The sequence below is a fragment of the Berghia stephanieae genome, chromosome 15 (assembly GCF_034508935.2).
Source record: "Berghia stephanieae isolate SIO BIC M18660-M18661 chromosome 15, UCSD_Bste_1.3, whole genome shotgun sequence".
NCBI classification, from domain to species: Eukaryota; Metazoa; Mollusca; class Gastropoda; order Nudibranchia; family Aeolidiidae; genus Berghia; species Berghia stephanieae.
The window spans coordinates 11439882-11454989 of record NC_088374.1 but is presented as its reverse complement, the minus strand read 5'-3'; the positions used below and the strand labels follow the sequence as shown (position 1 = coordinate 11454989).

The following is a 15108-nucleotide window of genomic DNA, read 5'->3' as shown; positions in this document are numbered from 1 at the left end:
GTTTTTGGGTGCTTGCAAAACTCTTACTAGGTTGGTTGTCTGTGAATATGAACAAGACACCTTTACTTTAACTTCTCTCCTTACCAGCCATATTTAGAATTTCCCCCGTAAATTCACACCCACCCAACACAAAAATAGACTTTTCTTACTCTAACAAAAAAAGTAACAAGTGCATTCTATACAGATTGTTGTACGGCAAATGATGTCTACAACACAGTGTTTAGTATTTCTTTAGATTTTGTAACATACAAAATCATAATGAGAGAATTTAATTGTCGGTTGCATCGTAATGAAGGTGACGATTTTCCTATGGTTGGTAAGGAGAGGGGTAAAACACAAGTAGCCTATCGAATAATTTTTCAACTCAAATATTCACTCTCTCTCACTTAAAAAAAGAAAAGGTCTTCTTAAAAAATGACTGACCTTTAAGATAAAGTTAACTGCTGACATTAAAAATTTGGCCAGAAAACTCGTCCTTCAAATATGGGATCGATTTAAATGGCCCTCATCTTGGCAAATAACTCTGACAGGAAATTGGTTTTACACACTTCCAATGAGATTGGAACTAATTTCTTGACACCACAGTGTTGTTCCCTATTGACTGAACACATCACGATTCATAGTTTATTCATCAGATCCAAAATGTCAATGTTAAAATCAGATCCTTACACGTTGTATAAAAAGACAAAATAAAATAAAAATAATGGACAAGTTGTGTAAAACAACTCAAGATTCAATCAAAATATAACGTCATAGGCAGGGAACACGATTTAAAATCTAAAATCAAAACATGACAAATGATAGGCCTTTTGTAAAATGTATATAATAATATAATAAAACTACAGATCTATATCTATCATAATTTTAAAGAAAAAGAAGAATGTAAAACTAAGACAGGTGTTTGTATAAAATGGATACAATGATAGAATGCTTAGAGTGAGTGAAAGTGGTAGAAAAATTACGACTCCAGCCAACTCGTGTCATGGTTTGACACTCCAGCCGATTAGTACCATGGAAGTGACACCCCAGACAACTAGTGCCAATAATGTGACACTCCAGACAACTCGTGTCATGGTGTGACACCTCAGACAACTAGTGACATGTTGTGCCACTCCAACCAACTAGTGCCAAGGAGTGGCATTTTGCCCACAGTAGCAAAAAAAAAAAAACAACAACACAAAAACGATCACAGTCCATTCAGATTTGGGTGAAGACATAGAAAAAAGTCTGTATTTTGAGATATAAGTCATTGGAGCACACAGGAGAAAATCCATTTAATATTTCAAATTTAAAGCGTTAACTCACTCAATCCTAGAGATTTTAGCTACTTTCAAAATTGGAAAAAAGGTATTAAAATGAGCATGTACATAGATAGTTTTATTCAACTACCACCAACATGTAAAAACTAAAAACATTAGCTTTGATATACGCCTATAATTTGTCTCAGAAAAGTGTAATAAATAGGCATGGGGTAAAAGTAACCCGGGTAAACTACGGATATAGTCGGTGTTAGGTTTGAATGAGTTAATTGCCCTTTTAATCTTTTGTTGTTCAAAATATGATTTTACTTTGAGGACTTGATCCTGGTTTTTTTTTTTTTCTGTTTGTTTTGTTTTTGAGACACGCATTTAAGTAATTTCAGACCCAGTCAAACGGAGGAACATAGGATAGTCCAAAAAATTCCATATTTATGTAATATGTCATATCCCATTCGTCTGTAGTGTTTCATTCATCCTGTTTTGTTGATAAAGAGGGGAAACCCGAAACAGCCACATTATATATATTCATTTATCAAATTGAAGCTTACATTCAATTTCACATTGTTATTTATCCCTGGCCACTATGGGAGGAGGAAAGTGGATTTATTCCTCTTCACTTCTTGAAAAGCATGGATCATTATCAACGAAAAGAGGCATCCGCTGAACGAAAAATTCCAACTTCTGCGCTCCGGAAGACGGTATCTAGAAGCAAAATGTCGGACAAATCGACATAAGACAACCTTCATTCCAACCGCCATAAAATTAATTAACAAATCTTCTGTGGAAAAATGAGACAACCAATGAAAATAACGAGAAGCAGTGTCGTGAATCATCATCATCGACATTGCCGCCGTCGTTATCATCATCATCATCATCATCATCATCATCATCATCATCATTATCGTAGTCATCATCATCATCATCATCATCATCATCATCATCATCATCATCATCATCATCACAATCATTGCCATCTTCTTCTTAATATAAGACACTATATTTATAATATGGTTATCTGCTGTCCCAGCAAATATATCGTATCGTTCTATCTGTCTGTGTGTATGTATATATGTATGTATGTATGTATGTATGTATGTATGTATGTATGTATGTATGTATGTATGTATGTATGTATGTATGTATGTATGTATGTATGAATGTAGGCATGCATATACGATGATATGCTGGTTTGTATGTATGTCTGCATGTATGTATGTATGTATGTATGTATGTATGTATGTATGTATGTATGTATGTATGTATGTATGTATGTATGTATGTATATGTGTTTGTATGTATGTATGTATGTATATGTGTTTGTATGTACGCTCATTTCTTTTGTATACACGTGTAGAAACAATGTGCAAGCGTGTATGTTCGTGTATGGCTGTGTCTGTATTTGTAAATGTGTTGATGTTCATACCATGAACCAAACTGAGCATTGTTTACCTCACATGAATTGCCTTTAATTTGGACAATAAAGATTATTATTATTATTATTATTATTATTATTATCCTCTATCAGCGTCTGTCACCCTATATATATTCTTCTTTACAGTCCTCGATGGTTATAGTAAAAATCTTTATCATTAGACAATACTAATCACCAATAAATGGACTCGGAAAAAGAAGAAGTTTGTTTTTATGTTTTTAAGGGTTTTACGGCGCTTGCAACACATTTAGGTTATATCAGTGCCAGTAAAAATGAAGAAAATGGGATAGTTAAAAGTTCTAGAATTACAATTAAAGCACCCAAGAAAAAGTAAGACTGGGAATATTTTTCAGATGATGATAAAGAATCCAAGGCACTTGAAAAAAAAAAGCAAACAAATGGACGACAGCAGAAAGACGGAGAAGACTTCTTGTTGTTGTTTGTTTTTAAGTGTTTTACGGGGCTAGCAACACATTAAGGTCATATCAGCACCAGTAAAAAGGAAGAAAATGGGATAGTAAAAAGTTCTAGAATTACCATTAAAGCACTCAAGAAAAGGTAAGACAAAGGGGAATTGGTTCAAATAGGAAACAGATGTAGATTCCAAGAGCATACTATCGAAGTACTTAGTTTGAGATCACCTGAAAGTCTCATCCAGACACAAGCACAGGTCCCTACTAAGAGGAATGCACATATATAATATATTATCAAAAACATAACACAGCACATTACAGAGAAATGATTTACAAGGGAAAAAATATCATCTCCCGAAACAAACTATACATTTGACTGTTTCCCTCTCAGCAAGAGCATCCGGCCATAGCCAGAACAAAACCAAGTAATCTCATTCCAAGACAAAGACAGAAAGCAAGTTGGAAAACAGATATAAGGGGATAAAAGACACAGCAAGTACGTTCCCGCTCACTGGTCAGGAACCCCACACAGACAGAGAAGACTTGTTGTTCTTACAAATAGAAGTCACAATTTAGTTTAAGGAAGCACTAGGAAAAAATATAAAAAGAATAGAACAGATAGCAAACAAAATATGTTACCCAAAGACCTGCCTAATTAGAAAAACCCCCCCAAAAACGGTAGTTTTTAGGAGATAAAATTGTGATGGCTATAGAGATCAACGATATACGTTCACAAAGAATCAATAAATAACACTTCATATTGCTCATCAAGTGCTGAAATTGGAGCCAAAATGTCCTAATTCTACGAATTGTTTGTATTGAAAGGCAGGCAGTCCTGGTAATTTTTTTGTTTGTTGCTTTAGGTCTCTTCCAACACAATTGAGGTTATATGAGAGACCGCTGAAACAAAAAAACAAGCAATCTAACAAAAATAGTACAAATGTCAATCAAAATCATAACCTAAAGATATCATAAGCTAAATTATAAATAACCAAGAACAAACAGGCAGAGATTTACAGGAAAAAAAATATCCCCTGTCAAAAATACAATCACAAACCAAAGAAGCAGGATAGGCTAGTAAAGAGAAGAAGAAACGACATCACTATCGGATCGTACACCCATGCGAACATCATAGGTATATGATTCAAGGGTGATGCTCCCATCCAACCACCCGCAGTCCTGGTAACCCATTATGTCAAACTGGTATTACGTCGGGGTGAAGCCAATGTCAAAAACAATGTATAAAGTTAAAATAAAACGAACACAAATATATTTTTAAAAAATAAAAGTAATTGAGGCATTAATATAGAACAATATACACTTAACATGCTCAAAAAGCTTTACAAGGGGCCCATAGCCAACAGCAACATGTAATATGTAAGACTTGACATGATGCCTGTAAGGTGATAATTTCGATTTTTTTCTCCCCCAGACAGATACAACGCTGTTTAGGGCCAGGTACTCATTTTACACCCGAATACAGTGAGAGAATGCGAGTAAAAAGCTCAGAGCGGGACTCGAGGCGAGTGCTATACCACACGATCACATAGCCCAACGATGGGGGTTTTCCACCGCATGACAAAATCAAATTCCTTCTCTTCGATAACTCTGTCCAAGTTTCGTTTTTCTGACCATCAATAATTCTATTTTCAGCCTCTAAATTATCCCCCCACATAATACCATTTTGAGACAAAGGAAAATTATTAGTATTATCAACATTTGGTACAAATCAGATCTGAAATAAAAAGCCGCCTCACTCCTCACAGCATTCATTCTTGGCTTTCACTACCACATTATTTGTATACGAAAAAAAAAAAAAATTTAAAGAATCGAGATAGGCTGATTTTCTCTTATCTTATGTCATGTCTGAAATAGAAGAGAAGAGTTTTACTGTAATTTTATTATTTAAAACAGTTGATCATTTAACATGACAAACATTTTAATTATTAAACATTTCAAGATCAAATCCCTACCTCAACCATCAATGAAAACGGCTAGATAGGAGAGGGTTTAGTACTTTTTAACTGTTCCTGATTTGGAAGTTTGTGTTTATTTTCGAGTTTCACACAGCATGGTATTGTAATTTGACATGGCGTTTTTTTTTTGCACACAAAAAATCCCAAATTTTGCAAGCTGACCTATTACAAGAGGCATCTAGCCATATAATGTTCTCATACACCGTAATCCATTCAATATAAAATGAAATATAACACACGAGCACATCCATCACTATATATATCCATCTCCATGGCTTGTTTGGGGATTTCGGTAAATTCCTCCTATACAAACAGCTAAATTTGCACCCCCCCCCCCCCCCCCCCCCCCCCCCCCCCAAAAAAGAAATAGCAATTAATTTTTCCTAAAAACCCATAATTAGTTCATGAAAGAGAAAGATTTTGTTTGTTTTTAAGGGTTTCAAGGCGCTTGCAACAAATGTAAGGTCAAATCAGCACCAGTAAAAAGGAAGAAAATGGGATAGTAAAAAAGAAACTACTCTTGATTAATTATCTTTCATGTTCTACACCAGCTATCAAATTAAAAGAAAAAAGTCTTTTTTTCTAAATGTTTTTTTAAAAATTAAAAACAATTTATTATTATTTTTTTTTTTGGGTGCAAAATGTTGCAGATTTTGTGGCCAAATTGCAAATCGGTGATATTTTGAAGAAAAAAACCAATCTGCCATGCCAGTGTAATTGAATGACATTTATTTTCGTTAAAACCCAAGGCAGTTCCAACAGTTTTACAAGTAAAAGGTCAAGCATTTTAAACATTCTAAGTAAATATTCACAACAATTTTTATTATTATTATTTATTTTTTTTTATTTTGCAAATTCCCTGCATTATGTTTGGCAGAATGTTAATGGACATAAAAGTCCAAAAATAAAATGGAGACAATTTCCCTTGTGGTGGTGGGTTATGTCCACTGATCCAATCAACATGGAGCAAATGGAAGGCAGAAATTCATGATTTGTGGAATAATAATAATAATAAAAAGCTTTGATTAATAAAAATAATTATAATAATAAAAACAACAACAACAAAAAGGCCTGCAAAATCATCTTTTCCAAAATTGTCACAGAGTTTTTTTTGGTATCATCCATTACCTCAACAGATGTTAAAATATACTTAACTCTCTCGAGTTCACTCTCATGGAAAATCGAACAAATTTGTTCGATTTCCCATGCATATGAACTCGAGAGAGCCAAACCCTTCTGAGCAACATTATGAGAGGTCGTCTCTTAAAATTTTGTGAAGTGAAGGAGAATATTAGAGATGATCCATCTGGGAAGGAATTTGTTAAAAATTTATTGTACCTATGTTTTCCTATGGTAGAAAATTATTGAGATGTCCGATTTCAGACAACTGTCTGAAAGTTTACAGGCCTGTCATAAATAATAATAATAATAATAATTTAATAATAGTAATTAATAATAATAATCATCAACATTCAACATTTAAAGTCCTAGACAATTAAAAAAAGAAATTCAATAAAGAAAGAGAGAACAAAATTGAACACCATTACATTTCACTTTGTTTTTGATAGATGGGGGCGGCTATTATTCTATCTATTACCATTAACTGACCTATTACAAGAGGCATCTAGCCATATAATGTTCTCATACACGCGTGTAATCCTTCAATATGAAAAGAAATATAACACACGAGCACATCCATCACTATACATGGCTTGTTTGGGGATTTCGGTAAATTCCTCCTATACAAAACAATCCTAGTTTTTGTTTTGTGTTAAAGATCCAGTTTTTTTTTGGCTTCTTTTTGCCTTGTGTTAAATCCTTCCTTTAACCAAACCGATCCAGTTTTTTGGGGGGGCTTAAATCCTTCCTCCAATCAAAAAGATCCAATTTTCACTGATGACAATCATAACAATTTATCCATAACAAGTCAATCAATTCTCAACCAGTTTTAAGAATCATTCAGAACATCATTAAACCATAAGAGAATTACTGCCAAACAGTGACAAAACGCCTTTAAAAAAAAAATAGTTTCCAATTACAGCAGAAAACTTTCACGATAACATGTGACCTCTTTTATTTAAAGATCGTTCATATTTTTGAATCACAAGGTTTTTTAACATGAAATACTGATGTTGGGTGGTGAAGAAAAACAATGGAATAAAATGAACAAATGAAACATCAGGATTACATCCTAGTCATTAAAATCATTAAGATGGCCTATTAAACATTTTTTTTTAAGTTCAAAGAATTTTCCGAGACGCCAGGTTACATTTTTCTGGCTAAAACGACAAGGGAGAAAAAAAAGGCGTTTAATCAGAAAATGGCAGATTACTTCCCGTTGGTAGATGATTTAATCCAGACAGGGTATTGAACTAACACAAACAATTCAGGCAAAAACTCACTTTTAACTCTCAGCAGTTCATACAAATTCAAGAAATCAAACAAATTTGTTCGATTTTGATTCTCTGTGAACTCGAGAGAGTTAAATATCAAAGTCTGAAGAAACACCACCATCATCATAATCGCAATTATTATCATCATCAAATAACAGATTTCATTTGAATATCTACTATAGGGTATATTTTGACTGAAACATACACATAGCACAGTCACTTTCACATTGCAATAGCTAGCCGAATCAACACATATCATATATGTTTATATAGAAACACACACGCCTAGCATTTCATTTTAATTATTTTACTCACCAATAATAATATTAATCATAATTATAATCATAATAATAATAATATAATCTTATTATTTTCATTTTTGCTGTAGTTTGTGTTGGCAGTTTAAGTTTTCCAATGGTTACACAGGTAAAATGAATAAACGAATGCATGAATGAACGAACGAACGAATGTATGAATTGAATGCATGCTGAGGCACCATTGTAAACGGGTTCAAGTTCATAATGAATGAATAGATGCATTAAGTGTCCAGATGAACTGTCGTGTTGATTGATCTGAATTGAGTTGAATGAAATGAATCCAAGGATCCAGAAACGACAATAGAAATGAACAAGAGTTCTTTCTGGATATGGATATGGATAAATGAAGACGAGATGAATGAGACACACCATGATGACAATGACGACAATGCTACCAGGCACTCCACTGGCCTTTTCCTGGGTCTGGTGTACACTGAGGAAATAAAATAAAAAGGTTGTTTGGTGTTGGTAAAAATTGAGCTTTGAGCTTTGATATGGCGCAATATCCAGTCGCTTTACAAAGGCTGCCTGACCAACAGCAACACTTAATGAGTAGAACGAGACATGATGCCTATTAGGCGATATTACAAAGTTTGTTTATTTTTCCGACAGAGACAATGTTGTTAACGGTCAGGTTCTCATTTTACGCGGTGGGAGAATGTGAGTAAAGAGCCTTTTCCAAGGACTCAACCATGCGCCGAGCGAGGCTCGAACCCAGGACCTACCAATTCCATACCACATTTATTAATAGAGTAATCCTATCTCTTCACATTTGGTTTTTCTTGACACAGTTGACATGAGTGTATAACGGCATATACAATTATAGGCTTGATTTAACAGGGTTGTGATGGACGTTTGTTTGAGATTATTTTCTATTTCAATAATAATAATAATAATAATAATAATAATAATAATAATAATAATAATAATAATAATAATAATAATAATAATAATAATAATAATAATAATAATAATAATAACAACAACAAAAGGCCTGCAAATTAATCTTTTCCCAAATTGTCGGAGTTTTTTTTTTTTTGTTTTTTTTTCTATCATCAATTACCCCAACAGATGTTAAAATATACTTAAACCATTCAGAGCAACAATATGAGATGTCGTCTCTTAAAATTTCGTGAAGTGAAAGATTATTACTGATAATCCATCTGGGGGGAAAATTTCAACTTGTTCAGTTCTTTATCCTGCTCCTTAATTTCCCAGATTTTAATCCGACTCCCTTATCCACCCAACACTCTTTAGGTACCTAGGTCAGAGCTGCCAACCCCATCTGATGAGAATGTGTACAATGGGACCTTAAAATGGGGTAGATTTCATAAAAATGGGTACAATCCTGAAATCGACTGAAACTAACCATTGTGAAAGTAAGAGGAAGGTAAAATTACATAAAGTCACACCGCACAAGCTCAATTGCAGCAACAATTATGTTCCCAAGACTATAATCCAACCCTTTCAGAATTCTACCTCCCAGCATGAAGATCGTAATTGGTCAAAAATATATGAATAGCCACTTGGTCACCAAGGTTTCTCAATAGGCTAGTAATAATATGAATAATAATAATAAAGAAAACTGAAGTGACTCCGTGCACTGAAAATGGGTACAATCTTGGGGGAAAATCATGCATACAAGCGTACAACCGCCGAAAATGCATACAATTCCGCATTTTTTGCAGTAGGTTGGCAACTCTGACCTAGGTCTGTTAGATATAGCAAAAAGTTCATTGCGATAAACTAGTAACGCCTTAGAAACCTAGACAAACCCAGGTTCCATGTGCCTTATGCTGGTCCCACGGTCTTTTTGCACAGCTTGCCCAGCTGCAAAATTAGGGAAAGTTTTCTGATTTGCATTGCAACCGCAAATCTGTACGGTTTGCAAATTTTTGACAAATTCTTTGATTCTTTTTTAAAAAATTATTTTTGCGAAATTTGCGTTCCCCGCAGGAGAAGTTTTAGCCAGGCAACCCTGAAAGCTTTGATTTTTCTTATCATAATAATTTCATAGATGGCAATTTTTAATTGTGATTTTGTTTTCCCAATTTTGTGTCTTTTTCCAAATCAGCATAATTTCTGGCAAAATTTGCCATTTTTTGGATAATTTTGAGTTTGAAATTGCGTAATTTCGCGAGGATATTTTATTACATGGGTTGCATGTAGTTAGTTGCTTGGTGATATTGCATATTTTGAAACCTGCAAAATTTACTTATTTTCTTCTGCAAAATTCATAATTTTCTTTGCAAAGTTTTGAATTTATTTTTTTTTTTGCAAAAAAAAAACAACAAACCGCGGGGTCAGCTTATGGCTGTGAAGGACTAATTTTATTGTTTTAATCGGATACCTTATTGGAGAGGCCTGGGGGTTGGGTGAGGTCATCCGAGGACAAGACCCTGTTGGGTAATTCCTCTGTCTTCTCCTCCTCTCTACGCTTGAGGCAGGCAGCTTTGGGGTTGAGATTACGTTCTTAAAAAGATAGAAAAAATAAATAAAAAAGAATGAAAATATTTTACACAGTGCAATCTTGCACCTTATAATAATTACTACATCATTTATGATGAGGGGATTTTAAAATTTTAAAAATCTTTAGCTCCCTTGTAATACCAAATACCACAGGGAAAAAAAAGAAGAAAAAACAATCTTGGACTTTTAAAGAAAGTAAAAAGGCTAAACAAAATTTCAACAACATACTAGAAATATTATAATTGATAATTAAAATTAATGAATAAACTTAATATTTTTAGGCAATATAAATAGCATCCACTTCCAGAATCCACTAATAAATCTGATATGACCCAACCAATCGCCTGTCAGGCGATTTACATTTTTTTCCGACAGAGACAACGTTGTTAACGGACTGGTACTCATTTTACACCCGATTACGGTGAGAGAATGTGAGTAAAGAGCCTTCTCCAAGGACTCAACTATGCGCCGAGGGAGGCTAAAACCCAGGACCTTCCGATCCGAAAGCGAGTGTCATACCACAAGACCACATAGCCGCACAAAGAGATTAGATTGTTTCTTCCTTTGCTACTACAAGAAGACAGCAGGAAGTACGCTGGAACATCTCACACACACATACCTCTGACTTGACTTTCCAGGGAGGTGATGACATTGACGGCCTGTTGTAGAACCATCAATTTGGTGAGAGGTTGGCTGGAGTTACAGTGGAGGGTCACCATCTGACCCAGCTCTTTGAACGCCTCGTTGATGTCGCGTACTCGTACCCTGAAACAAAACAAGTTGATGGAAGTAAAGTAAATGTAAGTGTTGCTGCTCGAAGCTCGAAAAAAAAAAATAATAACAATGTGAAATTGAATGTAAGCTTCAATTTAATATATGAAAACAGATAAAATGGACTTTCAGGATTCCCCTTTATCAACAAAACAGGATGAATGAAACACTACAGACAAATGAGATAATGTGGTAGTGGCGTTGTTAAGATAAATAAACAAAAACATTGATGGGTCTGCCATCCAAGTTGATAGAGGCAGAGGAAAATGTGTTATTTTCAATGTATCTTAAATAATTGAAGAAAAATGTTACATTTTAACTTTACTTTGAAAAATTTGATAGCATTATCTGAGAATATAATTTCATTCATTGAAACAATTTTCTGGATGTCACTCTGCCTTTTGGTCGACTGTCATTCAAAAACTGGTTCCGGTGAAATGCTTCATCCCATTGACCTGTTATTTTCTTCATTTTTTATTATCCCTTTTGGAATTGATTGAAAAAAACAAATGAACAACTTGCTACAGACACGTTTCATGGTGGGGGGTCCTGATAGCTCAGTTGGTAGAGCACCAGATTGATCGAATACATTCAAGAATGGGGGCTACACACTACTTAGGCCACCCCTTGGGGTGCCCAACATGAGCCACAAGTCTTCGTCATAAGCGTATGCATACACTATACAACAATAACTAAAAGGAGTTGCCCAAAAAAACATCCCATTCCCCCCAAATATCTCACCTTTCTCTTGCATTGTTGGCTTGTCTCCGTAATCGTTCTCTTTCTGCTTTGGCAGTGGGTGAAAGGTCCTCATCATCATCACTGCTTTGGACACGATTTTCGTGGTTGTGGTATCGGAACAGGTGGGGGTGGGGAATACAAGATGGGTATGGGGGGAAGAAAGAAGGGGGAAAAAATCGTCAGTCTACCATAACTATCTTTTTAAAATTTTTAAAATTAAAATCACCAAAAATGAAGGTCGTTTTCCAACACTTGTCAAGTCGATTTTTCTATTTTTTGAAATTTTCCGTCCATGAGCTAAATTGAAACGTAAAATTTTATTTTAACCATAAATTGATACAAGAATGTCCTTAGCTTTGTTTGAATTTGAAGGTTAATTCTGATTTTAAATGTTAAGACTGGATGAAAAATGTTAAGGTAAATAATAAATTAAAATGGGAAAAATGAAGATATGTAGTTTTGAAAAACCATTCTTCAAATATACTTCTGCTCTGCTGTACTCATAAAAACGACTTTAAAATTTTAAAAATTGGGCAGAAGACTCGACCTACAAATATTGATTGATCGCAGAGCTGCCTACTTGAAATTTTTAAAATTTGTAGTTTCCAAGGGGAAAAAAGAAAAAGTGACTTAAAATAGCTTTAGAAATAAATAATATGCCCTCAGCATAATCCAAAAATGCTCCAGGGCCTGAATATAGGTTCTAAGGAACTAAACTGTCTTTTTCAACAAGATTTATTACTCAAAGAAGCAAAAATTGTTCCGTAGCTGGGCCAAAAATTGGTATTTCTACGAATTTTTCGTAGTACTAGGCAGGTGTGAGATTGAAATGACCCTCGTCTAGTCAAGACATCTCAAACCTGGGATTTCTGGGGACTTAGAAGTCCCTGGTTTGAGAGTTTTTGACAAGATGAGGGCCATTTTAATCAATCCATATTTGAAGGATGTTTTATGAACGAGATGTCAAAAACAAGTTTTTTCAGAGTCCATCAGAATTCTCGACAACCGTCAACATTGAGGCAGTAGTCGTCGGTCAGTCACATTTCTATATATCAATCATTAAAGGATGAGTTTTATGAACAAGATGTCAAGTTTTTTCAGAGTCCATCAGAATTCTCGACAACCGTCAATATTTAGGCAGTAGTCGTCGGTCAGTCACATTTCTATATATCAATCATTGAAGGATGAGTTTTATGAACAAGATGTCAAGTTTTTTTCAGAGTCCACCAGAATTCTCGACAACCGTCAATATTTAGGCAGTAGTCGTCGGTCAGTCACATTTCTATATATCAATCATTGAAGGATGAGTTTTATGAACAAGATGTCAAAAACGCAGTATTCTCGACGGTCACATTTCTATATATCAATAATTGCAGACCTGCCTGCTTGAAATTGGAAAAATTTGTAGTTTTCAGGGGTAATCGCATAGTAGACATTATAACTACTATTTTAAAAATTAGCAATTTGTGATTATTCATGCCTTAAACTCCTTTATATAGTAGCTCTGGGACAAAACTTTGTTGTTCTTTATATATAATTGCCAATCAGGACCAGATGTGAAAGAAATATTACTTGTTTCTCGATTCAACATCACTTTTAGGCACAAAAAGACCTGAAAGTAGTCAGTGTCGCTGTCATTATAGAAGCAGTAATTGAATTATCACAACAACATTGCTCTACAAGTATCAAAATCCTAAATCTACGGTATCAATTAAGCACCCTACATTTCATACCGTCACTTTGGTAACTCGTTGGACACGAGTATTTCTGTCGTTCCCCCGGCCCTTCCCCCAGTTTGGTAAACAAGTGTAAGGCATGAATTAAGCATAACAAAGAGATAAGGTGTATATTCGAATAGTAAAGGAACCCAAAAAATATAAATTGAAATGATAAGGAGGAATTTCTAAAGTACGACAATACCTTTCATGGCTGAGTGATGAGGCATGGCTGGATTTAGGCTGTGTTCTGTTGGTGAAAGTTTGAAAAATAACATGGATGAATAACAACATCAGATGAACAGAAAAAAGATAAAAAGACAATGACCTGACTTTGTAAAAAATACTCTAGCTTTTTATATAGTGCAATATCCACTAAACATGCTCAAAACGCTTTACAGAGGGTCCCCGACCAACAGCAAGACTTTTAACATGTAGAACAAGATACGACGCCTGTTAGGCAATATTAAAATTATTTTTTTTTCCCCCGACAGAGACACCGCTGTTAATGCCCAGGTTCTCATTTTACACCTGAATACGGTCAGAGAATGTGAGTAAAGAGCCTTTTCAAAGGACTCAAATATGCACCAAGTGAGGCTCGAACCTAGGACCTTCCCAGCCTAAAGTGAGTGTCATACCACTAGACCACATAGCCACACAAACATTTTAACATTTTTACAATTCATCAGAAACAAATTTTTTAAAAAGGAGATTAAAAAAAAAAGAAAAAAAGAAAGTAAAACAGATAAAACCCATCCAAACTTTAAACTATTTTAGCAGTTGTGAAATAAATCTCATGCCAATGCTTTAAAAATATTTAACATATCTTATTCTGTAAGAAATACCAAGATTTGTTTGTTTTTAAGGGTTTTACGGCGCTTGCAACACATTTAGGTTATATCAGCGCCAGTAAAAAGGAAAAATGGGATAGTAAAAAATTCTAGAATTACAATTAAAGCACCCAAGAAAAAGTAAGACATAGGGGAACTGGGAACAAATAAGGATCAGACGTAGATTCCAAGAGCATACCACCAATGCAGCTAGTTTGAGATCACCTATAAGTCTCATCCAGACACAAGCACAAGATTTCGAGTAACCTAGAGCTACATACATTTCCACTTTTTCAACTTGTTTTTTATTTTCATTTTTAATATCCAGTTAGTGTGCACATCTTTAGAAATCAGAACCTGTTTGTAGAGTCAACTCTAATCATTTAAGGAGCAGTCTTCAGAAATTCTCTTATTCCACCTGCTGTAGAGTAACATGCTCCGATCTCTAAGAACAAGATATGAAGTGAATAGAAAAGTGCCAGAAGACAATAGAGAATAATTTTTTTTTTTTTTTTTTTTCCCGCGGCGGTGGTGGGGTTTGAACCTGCGACCTTATTGGTAAGACAACTCCGCCTGGCAGGTGAGAGCGTGGCTCTACCGTGTGAGCTATCCACGAACACAAAAATATTCGTTTCAAACTCAAAGTCATTACTAGATCCCTCTCTCACCCACTTCTTGAGACCGCCGATTCGTTCGTACACCACCATCGCGAATAATTTTGACCAGCAGTTAAGCTTAATAGCCAATATTCTCAACACAAACATATAACATAGAAACGATTGAGACATTGAG

The 15108-nt window shown here is 34.7% G+C and overlaps 1 protein-coding gene across 3 annotated transcripts in view; it reads right to left on the bottom strand.

The window, feature by feature from the left end:
* Nucleotides 1-1328: 1328 nt before the first annotated feature.
* The window catches only part of LOC144960601 (transcription factor XE1.1-like), a 21932-nt gene continuing 8152 nt past the window's right edge, over nt 1329-15108 (bottom strand). The window contains exons 3-8 of one of the 3 annotated variants that reach the window (XR_013642883.1): nt 13692-13736; nt 11772-11855; nt 10879-11024; nt 10141-10262; nt 6689-8223; nt 1329-5242 (exon numbers count right to left, since the gene is read on the bottom strand). Coding sequence is in view for 2 of the 3 variants with exons in the window: in XM_078893827.1 (XP_078749953.1) it covers nt 8182-8223; nt 10141-10262; nt 10879-11024; nt 11772-11855; nt 13692-13736 (439 nt within the window). In the remaining variant the exon portion in view is untranslated. Of the gene's footprint in view, nt 5243-5444; nt 8224-10140; nt 10263-10878; nt 11025-11771; nt 11856-13691; nt 13737-15108 lie in introns of those variants that run through there. The other 2 variants (XM_078893827.1, XM_078893828.1) reach the window with 2 other exon arrangements.